The sequence below is a fragment of the Labeo rohita genome, chromosome 8 (assembly GCF_022985175.1).
Source record: "Labeo rohita strain BAU-BD-2019 chromosome 8, IGBB_LRoh.1.0, whole genome shotgun sequence".
Taxonomy (NCBI): Eukaryota; Metazoa; Chordata; class Actinopteri; order Cypriniformes; family Cyprinidae; genus Labeo; species Labeo rohita.
Genome location: NC_066876.1, coordinates 29,127,322 through 29,146,840, shown reverse-complemented (window position 1 = coordinate 29,146,840; position 19,519 = coordinate 29,127,322). Strand labels below are relative to the sequence as shown.

Sequence of the window (19,519 nt, the reverse complement as noted above, 5' to 3'; positions counted from 1 at the left end):
TGACAAACAGTCCAAAAGAGTTGTAAACCAATAACATTGATCTAAGAGGACAACAGGGGATGGACTTTCTTTCTTTTTTTTTTTTTTCCACTGAAGGAAGTGTTATTATGGATTATGGACTCAAATTTGGACCAGAAAGGTTTAAAAGTTAAACATTTTTATAATAGATTCATTTCTTATGAACATGCAGCTTTTCACATTATAAGATGTTAATTGATGGACTGGAGTGGTGTGGATTATTGTGAAGTTTTTATCAGTTCATTCTGGAATCTCATTCTGACGGCACCCATTCACTGCAGGAAATCCACTGGTGAGCAACTGACACAATGCTAAATTTCTCCAAATCTGTTCCGAAGAAGAAACAAACTCATCTACATCTTAACTGTCATACAACGATTTTAATCAGCATCATTTCAAGTTAGTACAATCAAGAATAGATTTTGGTCCCGGAAGGCCCCTTTTGTGAGATATAATGTCCCGACAATGAGAAATACTGTTGCAAATATTAGAAATAAAGTGGCAAACACAACAATGAACACACTGTGTGCATAACACATTGCAAAAGGGAAAACAATGTACCACAACTTCTAAAATCAAAAGTTAAAAGACACTGATAAGGGCAAGCACAGACTACTTTTTTTTTTTTTTTTGCATTACAGTAATTATCAAAAAAGTTGCTGTAATGAAAACAATCTTAATAGTCTTAAAAAAAAAAAAAAATAGGTTCTTATTTTTAGCAAAAATGTAGCTTATGTAACAAAAACATAAATGTGCATTCAATAAATAATATAAATATAAATCAGTAAGGATGTAACAATATCAAAATCTCACGATACAATAATATCACGGTATGAAGTCCGCAATGTGATATTATTGTGATATTAAAAAAAAAAAAAAGATAAATTATAGTCCACTTCCAAAACAAAGATTCACATATAATGCACTCACCCCCCTTGTCATCCAAGATGTTCATGTCTTTCTTTCTTCATTCGTAAGGAAAATACATTTTTTTGAGGAAAACCTTTTTTCTCCATATAATGGACTGATATGGTGCCCCGATTTTGAACTTCCAAAATGCAGTTTAAATGCAGCTTCAAATGATCCCAAATGCGGTTGCAAATGATCCCAGCCGAGAAAGAAGGGTCTTTTCTAGCGAAACGATCAGCTATTTTAATAAAAATAATACAATGTATATACTTTTAAATGTCAAACGCTCGTCTTGTCTCACTCTGCCTTAACTGTTTTTTTTTCAGTTCATGACAGTTAGGGTATGTCGAAAAACTCCCATCTCATGTTCTCCCTCAACTTCGAAATCGTCCTATATTTTACCTTTTTTGTTAAGGGTGTTTGATCATCTTTGCATGTTCACTTTGCAAAGACTGGGTCGGTACTTCTGCAGTGATGTAGGATGATTTTGAAATGATTTTTGAAGTTGAGGGAGAAAATGCGATTGGAGTTTTTCGACATACCCTAAGCCAGAATACAGAGACAAGACGAGCGTTTGAGATTAAAAAGTATTTAAATAGTATTTTTTTTAATTAAAATAACTGATCGTTTTGCTAGGTAAGACCCTTCTTCCTCGGCTGGGATTGTTTACAACTGCATTTGGGATCATTTAAAGCCACATTTAAACTGCATTTTGGAAGTTCAAAATCGGGGCACCATAAAACATTTCAGGATTTTTCTTCATATAATGGACTTGATTGGTGCCCCGATTTTGAACTTCCAAAATGTAGTTTAAATGCAGCTTCAAAGGGCTCTAAATGATCCCAGCTGAGGAAGATCTAGCGAAACGATCTGTCTTTTTTTTTTTGAAAAATAAACGTGTATACTTTAAGCACAAAAGCTCATGCAGCACAGGCTCTGGGATGCATGTTCTTGAACGATTCGTTCATTTTGAACAAATCTTTAATATGACTCATGAAGAACGAGTCGTCTCGGGGAGTGATTCGTTCAGTCGCGCATGCGCAACATCCTATTAGGTTCTATACTGGAATTAGGTTACCTGTTTTGAGTCTTCGGGTTTGTATAAGCATTGTACATAACATTTTGATTATATTTTGCTAAAATGAACGAAATGAACAAAATGACTCAAAAAAAAAAATTGTTCATTTTGCTGAATGAGACTCAAAGGTCCGAGTCAGTAAAATGATCCGAACTTCCCATCACTACTACGAATCACGTCTAAGTTCATTGTCTGTGTACTCCGGCTGAAAAAAGGTAGAGTATGGCGAAAAATTCCATCTTATTTTCTCCTACAACTTCAGAATCATCCGACATTGTTGTAGCTTATTGTTTGTAAACAGCGTTTGACTTACTTGCAGTTTCTTAGTCTTTGCACGTTTGCTTGGTAAACACTGGGTCTGTAGTTCCGCGCAACCTTTCGACATGATTTAATAGTACGTGAACGTGCATCCCAGAACCTGTGATACACCGGCTTTTGTGCTTATAAAGTATACAAATTTTTATTTTCCGAAAAAAATGACCGCTCGTTTCGCTAGATAAGGCTCTTCTTCCTCGGCTGGGATCGTTCAGAGCCCTTTAAAGCTGCATTTAAACAACATTTTGGAAGTTCAAAATCGGGGCACCAATGAAGAAAAATCCTGAAATGCTTTCCCCTAAAAACATAATTTCTTTACGACTGAAGACAGAAAGACATGAACATCTTGGATGACAAGGGGGTGAGTACATTATTTGTGAAATGTTGTTCTGGAAGTGGAGTTCTCCTTTAATGCAGTCCAAATTCAAAATATCTCTTTCAGGTGTAGAAATTAGGAAAGAAGTATTGTAATTTCCCTACTGTAGTGTAAAGCAAAAATAATACACCTATGAAATATTAATTTTAATTTATTTTACAGTGCAGTTGTTTTACAATTTATGACTGTTACTGTCATAGGAATAACAATAATATAAAATTGTTATTTATATTATTATTTTCCAATTTGTTTGGATTCCTATAACACCAGTATGAAGGTAATTTAGACTGAAACAGTATACCACAAACAAAAAGAGGGTTGAGTCCCCCTTAAAGTTCAGGTACAAGTCAGTTCACTGACTTTTTTCTAACTTAAGTTTTTTTTTTAAATTAAGACTGGGGAAGAACATGGGAACATGGGGAACGCACTTGGCTTTGAAAGACGCAGCGAAAACAGACTTGATGAAGGGATTAAGCCATGTTGTGCTTTCGGTTTTAGTTCGTTTGACACATGCTGTGCCAAAGCACAATAGCCCAAAACAACATCAGAGACCTTTTATGTTAGAACAAGAAGTTTAAATATATTTTAAAAACGACACTTTTTGCCTTAAAGAACTATCGTTTCATATCGTCACGTGACCATGATAATATAGAGACCACAATATTGATAATACCGTTACATACCTATAAATCAGTAAAAATTACTTTCTTTTGATTTTGGGATGTCATATTACCTAAACATGTTTTGATAGATTTTGTGAAATTCAACACATACATACAGTAATACTTACATTAGTGTACATCTGTGGCAGTCTGGAGCATAAATACAGCACTGAAGATATAGAGCCGATGGCGAAGCCTACAATCTCCTTTGTACTGAAAGGCTGAAAAACATGAAAACATCAAGTCTCAAATCAATGCTGAAATCACTTGAATGAATGCAACTCAAGTCTACTCACCTGCACTGAACCGTTGTCCTCCTCCACGGCCAGCAGCGCCCGACCCTTGAAGCCCATATGCGTCTGATCCTCTAGTGCTGATCGAGGAAGGCTAAGTACGGAAGATGTAATTCCCAGAAGACATAGCATGCTGACCGCATTCAGCAATGCACTGTGACTGGCTACAGAGGAGAAAGACAGTTCTACGAATTAGCGTTTTAGGCAGCAGCACATTCTTATAACACACTGTGAAAACCGAAGGTCAGAGAGGAATATACAGTAATGTAGGGCAGTGATGGGACACAGTGAGAGCCATTATTGAGCACTGTTACTATTACTGTAGCTATAGAAAATATAATAAAATATTCATTTTAAAAACTAATTAAACAAATGAAAATTAAATAAAAATTGTACATTTTGCAACTAAGTTTAAATACTAAAAGGACTGAAACTGAAATGAAGAGCATTTAAAACTATACAGAAATATAAAACAAAACAAACTAAAAAAAAAAAAAAAAATCAATACAAAATACTATTGTAGTATATAAATAACTTACCATTATAGTATTTATATTTTGAGGGAAAAAAAGTATTTTACTACAATTAATAATATACTAAGATAAATACTATAACAGAATATAAACAAAACATTTTAATTTTACTAAATATATATATTTAGTAATATGCAAAATATTACTAAATATATGCAGATTTATTGCATAGTTGGCCTCAAACAGTTGATAGCAAAAAATAAAAATCAAACGTGCCAAGCAGGTGTGTCAGGAAAATGATTTCCTGGAGTCATGTTACCAAAACAGATGAATGCAAGACATGTCTTGAAAGCAACCAATTGCGTAGAGCCTATACCTATGACACATTTAAATCACCAGTGAAGTGTAATTTCCAACTCACCCCTAGATCTCTTATTCTTTAGTTTATAGTAAAAGTACATGGACAGCATTAACAGGTCTGCCAGGACGTAGTATACTGCAGTGTATTTCTGAAGGAGAAACAAGATGGTGATGAATATAAAATAATAAAAATAAAATCAGGCCTCAGTTTAAACTACAGCAAAACTACCTGTAGTGGAAGTTGATCGGCCAAGAACGATCCAATGAGATTGCACGAGTCCCCCGCCAGCCAAAATAAGAGGAACCAAACTGACAGAGCGCTGTCCATATTTCCTGTCTTGCAGGAACTGTAGTATTGCCTGCAGTAACAGTCGGTATGAGCTCATTATTTCTCGTCATATGCAAAGTATGTCACCTTATATATATATATATATATATATAAAGTACCGTTTAAAAGTTTGGGGGCTGGTAAGATTTTTCAAAATGTTTTCAAATTAGCCTAACACTCATTAAGCATGCATTATTTAAAAAAAAAAAAAAAAAAATACAGTGAAAATAGTCAATTGCAAAATTTTATTTTTATATGTTGACATATTTTAAAATGTAATTTATTCCTGTGATGCAATCAGCATCATTACTAAAGTCTTCAGAGCCACATGATCTTTCAGAAATCGTTCTAATATACTATTACCTAATAACATTTCTTACGATTATCAGTGTTGAAAACAGTTGTGTTGCTTAATATTTTTGTGTAAACCATAATACATTTTTCAGGATTCTTTGATGAATAGACAGTTCATAAGACCAGCATTTATTAAAACAGATTTTTAAAACATTAATGTTTTTACTGCCACTTTTGACCATTTTAATGCATCACTGCTGAATAAAAGTATTACTTTACCCTTCCAAAACTCTTGAATGTTTATCTAGAACCGTTAAAAAAAAAATATTGCTGTTTTTTTTGAAAGGTCTCTTCTGCTCACCAAGCCTGCATTTATTCAATCCAAAGCACATCAAAAACAGTACAATTTTAAAATATTTTTGCCATTTAAAATAACTGCTTTCTATCTGAATATATTTTAAAATGTGATTTATTTCTGTGATTTCAAAGCTGAATTTTTAGCATCATTACTCCAGTCACAAGATCCTTCAGAAATCATAATATTCTGATTTGCTGCTCAAAAAACATTTATTATGATGATGTTGAAAACAGCTGAGTAGATTTTTTTTGTTTGTTTTTTTGATGAATAGAAAGTTTAGAATCAGCATTTATCTAAAAAAGAAATATTTTGGAACATTATAAATGTCTTAATCATCACTTTTGATCAATTTAAAGCATCCTTGTTAAATAAACGTTTTATTTATCAAAAAAACTAATTATACTGACTCCTATCTTTTGAATGGTATAGTGTATAATGTTACAAAGTGCTAATCTTGCTAATATTTGGATCTTTCTATTCATCAAAGAATCCTAAAAAAATTACTCAACTGTTTTAAATATTGATAATAATAATAATAATAATAATAATAATAATAAATGTTTTTTTAAACAGTAAATCAGCATATCAGAATGATTTCTAAAGGAGCATGTGACACTGAAGACAGGAGTAATGATGCTAAAAATTCAGCTTTGAAATCACAGGAATAAATTACATTTTAAAATATATTTAAATAGAAAGCAGATATTTTAAATAGTAAAAATATTTCAAAATATTACTTCTTTTATTGTATTTTGAACCAAATAAATGCAGGCTTGGTGAGCAAAAGAGACTTATTTAAAAAGCATTTTTGACTAGTAGCGTATATATTATCTATATGAACATTATTAATGTTTTTACTGTCTCTTTTGGTCATTTAAATGCATCATTGTTTAATAAAAAATATGATTTACCTTTAAAAAAACAAAAATCTTACAGTTCCCAAACTCTCGAATGTTTATCTTGAAGAAATGATTGTGCCTGAATGAATTTTTTATCTACTATGACAAAACTAAGCCATACACAGTGCAGCAGCATAAGAAATGGCCCACTTACGGTATTGAAGACACCATGAAGCAAACTATCGACAGCAGCCCGAGAACAACACTGGCAATGTCTCTGCCATCCTGGGCACATTCACCCAGTCCATACCAGATCCACGCGATCCCGTGCGGGCAGAGAGAGCTGAAGTTTCCATCACCGCCGAGCACAACCCCATCCGACATCACTGCAAAAACAGCAACGAGGAAACTTAAGGAATGAAATCCATCGGCATATCGTTTTCTTAACCAAACAGACCGGTGGCATTCTTATAAAAAACAGATTTGCTGGTGGTTACCTTAATCCAACCTTATCAATGAAGTGCTGTTTAAACATTCACATAACGTTACGTTAATACACGTAGGCGTATAGTACGTTAACGTACCTGTGATGTAGATCTTCAGCTGCTGAGGTAGAATCGTAGCCGTATGTCGATCTTAATCCACAATCACCTAAAACACCTAGAACAAAACAAACAAGTCGTCAAAACAACGAGGTCATCGTTTAGCTCTGTGATTGGACAGTTGAGGCGCGATGTCATCATCAGTGAAGACACCGGAAGCCACGCTAGCGATGGGAGGTGCGACTCATCGTGCGAATCGGTTCTTTTGAACAGTTCATTTAGCAAAAAAAGAACTACTCAGCCTTTTCGCGTCATTACGTAAATGCGTCATGTGGTCCTTGAAATATGACATGCTCTAAAATCTGTCAAGTAATCAAGCGATAAACATTTATTTTGTAGTAGCCTTGCGTAGAAACTCGAGAAACGATTCAGTTCGAGTCATGAACGAATCAGATCCATCTTCCGAGCCGGTTCGACCGATGGCTAAAATTTGACTAACGCAGCGTGTTCAGCGATTTTAAAGCCTTTAAGTCTTATCTTGCGTCAGTTTCGCAATCACAGATAAAAGACACAGTGAAGTCCGAATATTAATATTTGATGTAAAATAACTTTTTGATATAATAAAACTGACTGTATTTCTAACGCTTGATTGAAGTAACGACAATAAATCTCCACAGTTCATCTCCTCACAATATTTACTTTACACCGGGTCAGCATAACAGTTTAGGCTCTACATGGTGATCAACATGTCTCACATTTTCACAGATCGGTGTGAAGTTAGTGTTTAACAGTACTAATGTCAAACAGTACACTGCTGATTAACTATGTTGAGTAGACAGCTTCGATCCGCTCACTTTAAAAATTACCCAAATGAAAAATCTGAATAATTTTCTTTACCTTAGGCAATGTAACGCTCCGTCTCCACCAGGCACATACAGCGGCTCCGCTCATATCAGCTGATCATCACACATGACTTCACAAATGCCCATTCAGCAAAAACACGACGTGCAGGTGACGCAAAAAGTGGTTTCCTAAGTCTCTAGGCTGCTGAAAAGAACATGTATACAAATCTGAGACATTTCGATTTACATGACTGTACAATTTTGTAAAATACAGCAGAGGACAGGGCTAGAAGTCACTATTTTACTCCAGTAAATGTTTCTCGTTGTAAATTCATTTTTAAATGTATAGAAACACCCTAAAGTATTGAGTACAAAAAGATTTCGAAAACTCTTGCCCAGGAAAAAAATATATACAATTCACTGAACACAGGTTGAGCATTTCTGAAAACAAGTCAAAGTGAAGGAAGCTGCCATAACAAGCCATGCTGTAAATAATAAATGTATATAAGACTCACGTTTGACAACTTGCCTCAATTTTAAGACTTTAAACTTTAGAATTAAAATCTACCTTTATTGTATGGTTGAATGTATACCACTTCTTGACCCAACAGTGATAGGGGAAAAGTTACTTATATTGTTAAATATTTAGTTATTAAATATTGTTTTAGTTTGGAGAATAAAATTAACTAAATGCATTTTAATTTAAGGAGGTTTTGTAATTGTATAACACTAAATTGTGCACTTACACCACCAGTCAAATGTTTTTGAACAGTAAGATCTGTAATGCATTTTAATGCCTTTAATGGACAGGAAAGTACTGGGGAACGGGATCAGCAAAGGACCTCGAGACGGGATTCGAACTCGGGTCGCGGCGAGCACAGCTGTGCTATATGCCGGCGCACTAACCCACAAGGCAATTGGCGCTGACGAGATTTGTAATGCTTTTCTCTTCGGCTCACCAAGCCTGCATTTATTTGATCTAAAATACAGCAAAGGCAGTAATATTGTTAACTATTTTTGCTAGTTAAAATATCTGCTTTGTATTTGAATATATTTTAAAATGTAATTTATTCCTGTGATCAAAGCTAAATTTTTAGCATCATTACTCCAATTCATAGTGTCACATGGTCCTTTAGAAATCATTCTAATATGCTGATTTGCTGTTCAAAAAACATTTTATTATTATCAATATTTAAAAGTTGAGTAAATTTTTTCAGGATTCTTTGATGAACAGAATATATATATATATATTTTTTTTTAAGCAAGGATGCTTTAAATTGATCCAAAAATGATGATAAACTCATATAATGTTATAAAAAAAATTCTGTTCTTCTGAACTTTCTATTTATCAAAGAAACCTGAAAAAAAAAAAACTCTGCTCAGCTGTTTTCAACAATATTTTTTGAGCAGCAAATCAGAATAATAAAATGATTTCTGAAGGATCATGTGACTGGAGTAATGATGCTAAAAATTAAGCTTTGAATCACAGGAATAAATTCCATTTAAAAAAAAAATATTCAAATAGAAAGCAGATATTTTAAATAGGAAAAATATTTCACAACATTACTGCATTTGCTGTATTTTGGATCAAATAAAAGCAGGTTTAGTGAAAAGAAGGGAATTCTTTAAAAAAAAACATTAAAAATCATACCGTTAAAAAAACATTTGACTGTTAGTGTATTTGATTTTAAATGAAAGAAAAATACAACTAAAATTAAATATTTCACTTTAACATTTACTCAGCGTTTAAGACTATAACCATTGTAAATGTAACACTGGCAATACTGTTTATAATGCTTGTTGAAACTTGCCAACAGTATTGGCTTTTGTCAGGTGGCACAGACGCGTATTTAAAGGGTCTGCGATAAAACTTTCCAACAATGCAGAGGTCACCGTTTTATTGAAAATAAAGATCAAACTTTCTCCTATCGAAGGGATTTCAGCTGTAGGAATAAGAAAATACACATGCAAAGGAAGCAGGTAGGCCATATATGATAAACTTTATCATACAACAGTAGGGAGAGATGAGTGTATCATTTATAAAGTATCATTCACAATAGATTTACAAATATAATAATAACTCATAGTTTAAGAAAAGAAAAAGAAAAAAAAAAAAAAAGAAAAACATGTTATTTACTAAATCGGACCAAAACAAGACTATTTAAATCTGTACAAGTGTCTTCATCGACACCCAACGATTTATTCGCCAATCCTCCAATGACGATGCCAACGTCCACAATGCACGTTTAAAAGTTCTCACGCCGTATGTACAATGGTTCGTCAGGGTTTGGGAGAACATGAAATAAACGAAGCATCTGAATCGCATCAGTTCCAGAATCATCCCGCTGTTCAGAGAGCAGAACAAGACTGAGCTTGAGAGGAAGACAGTTTATTCTCGCAGGTGTTTCCTTGTTTTCTTCACTTGATGTGCATCAGCTTCTCGGCGTCCACTTTTAAGCGTTTGCGCTTTGGTTGTACCACGTCATCGTCAGAGTCCTCCGAATCCATTTCGGCCTCCGCTCGCACCTCCTTCTCCACGACTACCGGGAATGTCTGGTCAGGAAAAATCTCCAGCAGTTTCTCCTCGAAATGCAGACTCACGGCTTTTCCCGCCTCTGCCACTTCCGAATCGGCCTAGAAGAGGGAGGAGAGGGGAAAGAGTGTGGAAATGTGAGGAAAGGTGAGGAGAGAGCAGGTGGAATGCAGGCCCAGGAATGAACGGGTGAGGAGGAGGAAAAGAGAAGCACAGAAAGGGTTAAAACTCCCGTTTGGGCTGCTTTGGGTGCCAGCACTGCTGAACCCTTCGGTGTGGTGTACAAAACATCTTACCTGAACATTACTCTGTTTCTCCTCATCATAAACCTGGATTATTCGAGACATCTAAAAAGGGCAACGACACCACAAAAAAAAAGAAAAAAAATGCAAAAGAAAAGGGGGAAGAAAGATTTTATACCATCCATACAGAGAGGTCACAGCCTCATCTGTATTTTAAAATGTCCAAGGAGCACAATTTTCAGTTTGCTCATAATAAATGCCTTTGAGTTATAAGGCATAAGCAAACGGCCTCTATATATTCATCGAGAAGGAAAACGAAAAGGGTGCCAGTGATGCTGACAAGCCCAAACTAAACATAACCAAGATAAACTGGACGGAAACATTACTGAAAATTCAAAACCAACGTGCTTCTTTGACATGAATGCCACAGTCGTCAAGTTGTGACATTTTACAGTTATCTTCAGACAGATATAACATTTCAGTAACCCTATTAAATCATTACAATGACAGTACTACAGTTCATAACATGGGCGTTTTTGTGGATTTGACTGCTGAAAAAGTTATTTTTCCTCATAACAAACACCCTATTTGTGAATTTCAAGCATACTGTGGCCAGTGTGATGAACTCAGACACTCCAAATAGATCAAATCCATCCACTGAAATTACCTAAAGGGGACGTTCACATTCTCTGGTAAAAACAGAAGCCAAAAAAATCCCGATAATATCCAGTGTAATAATCACATCCTTATTTTGATTAATGTATTGTCACTGCATTTAAAATGTCAGCTGCTGAAGATTTGCTGTCAATAACACAAACTTCAACCCGCAACAAAATTCAAAACTTTCATAATCAACTTAATGATAAAAATGATGTCTTAAACACAGCTTTGCAGAGTTATTATAACTGCCTTAAACTAAAACCTTTTTTTGTTGCAAGTACTACTGACAATGACAATTAAAAAAAAATTGGAAAATATATATGAAAATGAATTCAAAATGTTAATAAATACTCTAAGTATCTCAAATTAAACAAAGTTTCTATGGTATGTAAAACTGAAATCAATTAAGTTGTGTACATGAGATGCGAGTTTGAACGCATCAGGGTCGTTTAGTTTTATTTTACCGTTTCACAGTCACTAAACATGAATACTTCACATAAACACTTTAAAGACCCCATGAAATCGAAATGAGAGTTTTGTGGCTTTTACTCCATGTTAGGGCTGGGAAAATAAATCAATACATCGCAAATTGAGAAATTACTCTGCGTCGATTCTGAGATTTTCTGAATGCATCGCAATTCTCTCTGGAATTGATTCTGAGCTTACTTTTAAACCGCAGATGGCACTGCATGCTTTAGCATGATGACGTTTTAGTGTCACGTTAAAAAAGAAAAAAAAAATCTAAGATTACGAGAAGTCGTAATGATCAGAGAATAAAACTGAAATTACGAGAATAAAGTTCAAATGTTTTGAGAATTTAAATAGTAGAAATTAAAGTTATAATATTTTTAGAGTATAGCCTATATTGCACATGCAAATGGATTGGGAGCACCGGGAGAAGTTGCCAGGCCACCAAAATTTATTTGAATATTGTGCGTCCGAGCAGCCACACCATCTCACTGGAATGAGGAAAAGTCCATTTTAAGGACTCACAGGAAGAGCTTAATATTAAGAATATGACATTTAGCCTATTAACAGACTTAACAGGAACAACTTTATATCTTAACATCAGCTCACACACCCAATCAACATTCCTATGATTGCTTTTGTTTTTGTAGTGCGCCACCCTCCCAATAATAGCAATAAGCTTTGTGCTTTTGGTACTTTTAATATAAAACAAAATCAGTTTGTAGTGAAATACAAACAATGTGTCTTACAATAATGTGTTTTTTAAGCTCTTTGATATGGCGGGACAGATCGCTGTATTCATGTGAATCAATTAATTAGTTTCAATTTGTTTTCTTTGTGATAATTCCACCACCTACTCTGCAAAAAACATACTTTTCATTCATTTCATGTATTTAATTAAAAACAATAAAACGTTCTAAAGGTTGAAGTGGACACAAACTCGTTAACATGTTATATTGTTGTCTTTTGTGAGGCATATAATGTTAAAGGAGAAGTCCACTTCCAGAACAACAGTTCACAAACAATTTACTCATCCCCTTGTCATTCAAGATGTTCATGTCTTTCTGTCTTCAGTCGTAAAGAAATTGTTTTTTGAGGAAAGCATTTCAGGATTTTTCTCCATATAATGGACTTCATTGGTGCCCCGATTTCGAACTTCCAAAATGTAGTTTAAATGCAGCTTCAAAGGGCTCTAAATGAGGAAGAAGGCCTTTTTTTAACGAAACGATCGCTAAGATTTTCGGAAAATAAAAATTTGTATACTTTAAGCACAAAAGCTGGTGTAGCACAGACTCTGGGATGCACGTGCACGTACTATTGAATCACGTTGAAAGGTCACGCAGAACGTAGGCGAAACCAGTGTTTACAAAGCGAACACGCAAAGACTAAGTCAGTCAAATGCTGTTTACAAACAAAAAGGTACAACAATGTCGGACGATTCTTAAGTTGTAGGAGAAAATAAGATGGATTTTTTCGACATACTCATCCGTTTTTAGCCTGAGTACACAGACTTGTGGTGATTCGTAGTAGTGATGGTAAGTTCGGATCATTTTACCGACTCGGACCTTTGAGTCTCATTCAGCAAACAAATCTTTTTTTGAGTCATTTTGTCATTTTGTTCATTTTAGCAAAATCAGCATTACGTGACAGCCCCATCAGATGAACGAACGACTCGAAAAACCAGAATACTCGAAACAGGTGAACTAATTCCAGTACAGAATCTAATAGGATGTTGCGCATGCGCGACTAAACTAATCACTCCCCGAAATGACTCGTTCTTCCCGAGTCACATTAAAGATTCATTAAAGATTCGTTAAAAATGAATGAATCGTTCAAGAACGATCCGTGGACGCGCATCCCAGAGCCTGTGCTACACGAGCTTTTGTGCTTAAAAAGTATACACATTTTTATTTTTCGAAAACAATGACCAATTGTTTCACTAGATAAGACCCTTCTTCCTCGGCTGGGATCGTTTAGAGCCCTTTGAAGCTGCATTTAAACTGCATTTTGGAAATTAAAATTCGGGGCAGCAATGAAGTCCATTATATGGAGAAAAATCCTGAAATGCTTTCCTCAAAAAACAATTTCTTTATGACTGAAGACAGAAAGACATGAACATCTTGGATTACAAGGGGGTGAGTAAATTATTTGTAAATTGTTGTTCTGAAAGTGGACTTCTCCTTTATTCACAAGATGTACATTTACGGTATAATACGGTAAATGATTGAACAGAATATTTAATGTCTTCCATTAATTATATGAATGATTGCAGTGTGCCAGCCACCCAGTAATTGCAATAATTTTGTGTTTTGTTGCTTTTAATATAACACAGCTCAGCTTTCAAATTCTGTTAATCTGATCACGAAATGCAAATTATAAATGTGTTTTTCCTATTTATTTACAGTTTATAGCAAGATAAACGTGAAGGAACATCAGAAGGCATGAAAGAAAAACAGTACAGCCTAATTTAATGAAACAAAAGTCTTATTATTGTAATCAGAAAAATGATTGATTCACATGCTGCTTAAACTGCGATCTGTCACACCACATTAAAGAACGTGAAAAAACGCATTATTGTAATAGACATATTGCTTGCATTTCGCTATAAAACTGTCAGAATTTGAAAGCTGAGACTTTGCAGTTTCTCCAAGTGCTCCCAATATTCAGACCATTTGTGTGCGCAATAGGCTATAAATGAAGAGTTCAGATGTAAAAGCCTCTAAATCCATCTGACATTTTTCTTTAAAATAAGCATTTTTAATTAGGCTCCTATGTATAGGTTTCTATGCAAGTACCGACACTTCTAACTGAGCTGAGGCTGGGATTTAATGAGTTAAGTAAAAGTATTTGATGGACGTATACTATGTGTCAAAAGCATTCACTCAGTATCATTATCTCATTTTTGACCGAGGTGGCTTTTAGCTGGCATCTGAACTCTTCGTATATACTCCAAATATTAAAACTTTAATCTTGTAATTGCTACAAATTAATTCTCAAAACTTTCATACTCTTTGCTCGAAACATTTCGACTTTATTTTCAAAACATTTCGACTTTATTCTCATAGTATTTTGACTTTATTCTTGTAGTTTGTCAACTTTATTCTCGTAGTATTTCGACTTTATTCTCAAAATCTAAAGATTTTTTTTTTTTTTTTTTTTTTTTTTTTACCATGGCACTAAAACACTGTGGTACTTTAGAAACAACCGTACTCTGCTAGCCTACAATTCCTTACACACTTGAATCTAAAATAATCATTCATAAAGTTAGAAAAAGTTGAAGTGAATTACAAGGGTGTTCACAATAGGCTGCGTATACATTTGCAATTACATGACACTTTTCTTTATGAGCATTTGAGTTTATGGTTAAAAACTATTAGAGCACCATCTGCTGTTAAAACTAAGCTCAGAATCAATTCACAAGAGAATCGCGATGCCTTCGGAAAATCTCGGAATCAATCCACGAATCGTGATGCATCGATTTATAATCACAGCCCTACTCCATGTATCCTTGCTTTTAAATTTCCAATATTATGCTAGTGCAAAAAGCTGACAAAATTCACTCACTGTTTAGAATGAGAATGTTCCTCGTTACAGCAAAATTCACAATTAAAGCATTCTGTTATGAACAGGAAATGCATAAACTTGCACTCGTCACGTTTGCTTCATGGGGTCTTGAATGAACGTCAGAAACAGTGAAAGACTGTAAAGCTGATGTTCATGTCATGCATTTGTCAGTTTTATTGTTTAAATAAAATACTGAACAATAATCAAATGTATCAAACAAAAAACATTGTAACATAAAAGGATTAGTTCACTTCTAGAATAAAAATTTCCTGATAATTTACTCATTCATATGTCATCCAAGATGTCCATGTCTTTCTTTCTACAGTCAAAAAGAAATTAAGGTTTTTGAGGAAAACATTCCAGGATTTTCTCCATATAGTGGACTTCAATGGTGGCTAACGGGTTAATGGTCTAAATTACAGTTTCAATGCAGCTTCAAAGGGCTCTACACGATCCCAGCCGATGAAGAAGGGTCTTATCTAGTGAAATGATGTCATTTTCTAAAAAAATAAATAAATAAATATAAATATAAAAATATATATATATATATATATATTTTTTTTTCTTTTTTTTTTTTTTTTTTTAATACTTTTTAACCACAAATGCTACTCTTGCACTAGCTCTGAGATGTGCATGCATGTCTTCACTTCAATCACATTGGAAAAGTCACACGTGGTTAGTTCTTTGTCTGTGTTCTTCAGTTCAAAAAGGTAGGTTAGGGCAAAAAACTCCATCTCATTTTCTCCTCCAACTTCAAAATAGTCCAATAGTCCAGGGTGTTTGACTTTCTTTGCACGTCACTTTGTAAAACACTGGGTCGGTACCATCTACGTCATGCATGAGGTTGAACAAGTGCGAGATGAGTATTTGTGGTTAAAAAGTATAGAAATGCAATTTTTTTTTAAGAAAATTGCCAGTCATTTCACTAGACAAGACCCTTATTCTTTGGATGGGATTGTGTAGAGCCCTTTGAAGCTGCACTGAAACTGCAATTTGGTCCTTCAACCCATTGATCCCCACTGAAGTCCACTATATGGAGAAAAATTCTGGAACGTTTTCCTCAAAAACCTTAATTTTTGTCAACTGAAAAAAGAAAGACATGAACATTTTGGATGGCATAAGGGTAAGTAAATTATCAGGGAATTTTTGTTCTGGAAGTGAACTAATCCTTCAAAATATACATCCCTTCAACAGTGTGAAACATCACCAAGTGTGTTAGTCCTATGACAAACACAAGCTCAACATCCAGCTGCCGATTAATGCTCAGCTTTACTGAAAGGGTTCTTTTAAAAGTTAGTACTGGTGACCATATGAGGCAGTGGACACATGCAATCCATCACATGTTGTCATGCTGTGTTGCTTTAGTGTATTTCATACCCTCCAAATACTAATTTCTTACATGCAACATCCCATCACACCCCCAACACACAGGTTAAGGACATGCCCCGAACTCACCTCATTATATTTGGCACAATTGCTAAAGACCAGGCGCACATCGGACACAAACTCTTTAGGGCTCTTGTAATGCAGAGGATGTTTGCGCTGCAGTTTCCGCTTTACCAGGGTCAAATCCATCGGTTGCTTTATTATTTTATAGTAATTGGGTACCTGGAGAGAAATCAAGGCTTTAGCATTAAAACTATAATGGTGCAGTCTCTTCCAAAACCAAATACACTAGCAGTCAAAAGACGTCTGCTCACCAAGCCTGCATTTATTTGATCCAAAACACAACAAAAGCTATCTACTTAAATATATTTTAAAATGTTATTTATTTCTGAGATCAAAGCTAAATTTTCAGTATCTTAAGTGTCCTTCAGAAATCATTCTAATATGCTGATTTGCTGTTCAAGACACTTTTTATTATCAATATTGGTGGTTTAGGCCCATAATGCACTGCAGCAAGATCAGTTTTCTCTGCTCCAGTGTTGTTAGTTAAAACTAAAACTTAAAAATCATTTTCAATAATAAAGTTTAAATTAAACAAATATTACATTTTGCTTTGGAAACTAACTAAAATAAAATATGTTAAAGTACTAAAATAAACCAGACATAAAAAGTTGAAACAAAAATAAAAGTTAAAAAACAAAAAAAATGAAAACTGAAAATATTAAAATAGCCAATTCAAATTTTTGATACTACAACAGTATATAAATAATAATAAAATAACTCAGCTCAGAAGGGAAATGGTGATAAAAAAAAAAACAACATTACAGAGTTTAGTTGTGTATACTTGGACGTTTTCTAGATTTTCTAGAGTATCCCTTGTAGTCATGAAAGAGAAAAGTGAGGGGGTATATAATATGAAATCCAATGAAATTACAAAAATCATTGTTATTACCCGTCAGCCTGATGCATTATTGCATTCACTCAATAACGTAATTACACAAGAATCATAATCCTGCAATGACAAATAACAGCAGGAGCTGGCCCAAAGGCCCAATACATGTTTGAAAACAGATGACTGGAGTCACTACAGATGTACATGTGAGTGATGTTGCCGTTTTAGAAGTTTTATTGCCATAGTGTTAATGACCTAGCAGAGAGGCAGCAATTAAATATTACCCCTCGCACTGAGCAATGGTCCAATTACACATCTGAGCTTTGCCCTTTAAAAGCTATCAGAAATGTCTGCATTTATGGGAAATGAGGATATTGTGGGTTTGATGGAAACTCACCGATGAAGGAACAGGCTCTTGAAACTCTGTACTGAGCTCATGACAAAACACGTGCAGCAGCAAGCGCTCACAACGCTAAAAATACAGGAAGAGGAGAGAAGGAGAAACATTAACAATCTGCAATTGTGCAAAAACATGAAATATATTCATGAGAAACTGTTGTGGAAAAGGTTTATAGATTGCTGGGTCACTCACGTTCACATTTTTAGCAAATATTTTAAAGCCAAATATCACTGTCTCACAATATACTATATGTCATTTATGTTATATTGCATTCTATAGAGTCTGGTATGAAGTATTTGGATAAATTACACAAAGTCCTCATAAAAGCAATTTTCTGACTATGATTGTGTTTATTTCTCAGCGTGACTCACTCGGTGGTCCTCCGGACTCATTGCCATCTCACTCTTGTCCTTCTTACTGGGTGGATCGTCATCACAATTGTATTCCATCTCTGGATTTGTGAGACTTCTGCAGAAGGTGCACATCCAGTCTCCACTGCAGCAGAAAAAAGGTACAACATATACTTTAACACATGAAAATCAGAAAGTAAAGTAAAGCCTTAGAACGTAAAGTGAACAGATTATTAATGTTTGTTTACCCTAAAGTCCATTTATAAATGTTAGTCAAATTTCTGGCACCACAAATAGTCATAATTTAGGTTTTCAAGAATATTTTCAACCCTTTCTCTGTCCCACAAGCTGTTATGCTACTGAATGCTTATGACCACAATATGTAAATGATCTCTTTGTTAAGACTGGCTAAGCAAACTGGTCTGTTATTTATTTCTGTACTCATTTTTTTTACCCAGGTTAAAGGAGAAGTCCTCTTCCAGAACAACAATTTACAGATAACGTAACCCCTTGTCATCCAAGATGTTTATGTCTTTTCTTCTTCAGTCAGAAGGAAATTGTGTTTTTTGAGGAAAGTATTTCAGGATTTTTCTCCATATAATGGACTGATATGGTACCCCGATTTTGAACATCCAAAATGCAATTTACATGCAGCTTCAAATGATCCCAAATGCAGTTATTTTCGGTTATTTTCATTAAAAAAAAAAATACAATTTAAATACTTCTTAATCTCAAACGCTGGTGTTGTCTCGCTCTCCCTGAACTCTGTGTATTCTGGTTCAAGACGGTTAGGGTATGTCGAAAAACTTGTATTTTTGTATTTTCTCCCTCAACTTCAAAAATCATTTCAAAATCATCCTACATCACTGCAGAAGTACCGACCCAGTGTTTGCAAAGTGAACATGCAAAGATCAAACACCCTTAACAAAAAAGGTAAAACAGCGACATAGGACGATTTCAAAGTTGAGGGAGAAAATACGGTCTGAGTTTTGACATACCCTAACTGTCATGACCCATAATACACAGAGTTCAGGCAGAGTAAGACCAGATGAGCATTTGACATTAAAAAGTATATAAATTGTATTATTTTTATAAAAATAACCGATCGCTTTGCTAGATAAGACCCTTCTTCCTCGGCTGGGATCGTTTACACCCGCATTTGGGATCGTTTGAAGCTGCATTTAAACTGCATTTTGGAAGTTCAAACTCGAGGCACCATATCAGTCCATTATATGGAGAAAAATGCTGAAATGTTTTCCTCAAAAAATAATTTTTTTACAACTAAAGAAAGAAAGAAAGACATGAACATCTTGGATGACAAGAGTACATTATTTGTA

At 34.6% G+C, this 19,519-nt stretch overlaps 2 protein-coding genes across 3 annotated transcripts in view; both read right to left on the bottom strand.

The window, feature by feature from the left end:
- Positions 1 to 7,886, bottom strand: part of slc66a1 (solute carrier family 66 member 1) — a 10,397-nt gene extending 2,511 nt beyond the window's left edge. Inside the window, exons 1-7 of the mRNA XM_051118141.1 lie at positions 7,743 to 7,886; positions 6,888 to 6,963; positions 6,518 to 6,689; positions 4,714 to 4,843; positions 4,546 to 4,633; positions 3,655 to 3,815; positions 3,487 to 3,579 (exon numbers count right to left, since the gene is read on the bottom strand). Coding sequence (XP_050974098.1) covers positions 3,487 to 3,579; positions 3,655 to 3,815; positions 4,546 to 4,633; positions 4,714 to 4,843; positions 6,518 to 6,687 — 642 coding nt within the window. The 5' untranslated portion in view covers positions 6,688 to 6,689; positions 6,888 to 6,963; positions 7,743 to 7,886. The remainder of the gene's footprint in view (positions 1 to 3,486; positions 3,580 to 3,654; positions 3,816 to 4,545; positions 4,634 to 4,713; positions 4,844 to 6,517; positions 6,690 to 6,887; positions 6,964 to 7,742) is intronic.
- Positions 7,887 to 9,664: 1,778 nt separating this feature from the next.
- Positions 9,665 to 19,519, bottom strand: part of trim33 (tripartite motif containing 33) — a 35,759-nt gene continuing 25,904 nt past the window's right edge. Inside the window, exons 16-20 of one of the 2 annotated variants that reach the window (XM_051117232.1) lie at positions 18,204 to 18,327; positions 17,830 to 17,904; positions 16,610 to 16,762; positions 10,517 to 10,567; positions 9,665 to 10,321 (exon numbers count right to left, since the gene is read on the bottom strand). In XM_051117232.1, coding sequence (XP_050973189.1) covers positions 10,106 to 10,321; positions 10,517 to 10,567; positions 16,610 to 16,762; positions 17,830 to 17,904; positions 18,204 to 18,327 — 619 coding nt within the window. In that variant the 3' untranslated portion in view covers positions 9,665 to 10,105. The remainder of the gene's footprint in view (positions 10,322 to 10,516; positions 10,568 to 16,609; positions 16,763 to 17,829; positions 17,905 to 18,203; positions 18,328 to 19,519) is intronic. The other variant, XM_051117233.1, reaches the window with a different exon arrangement.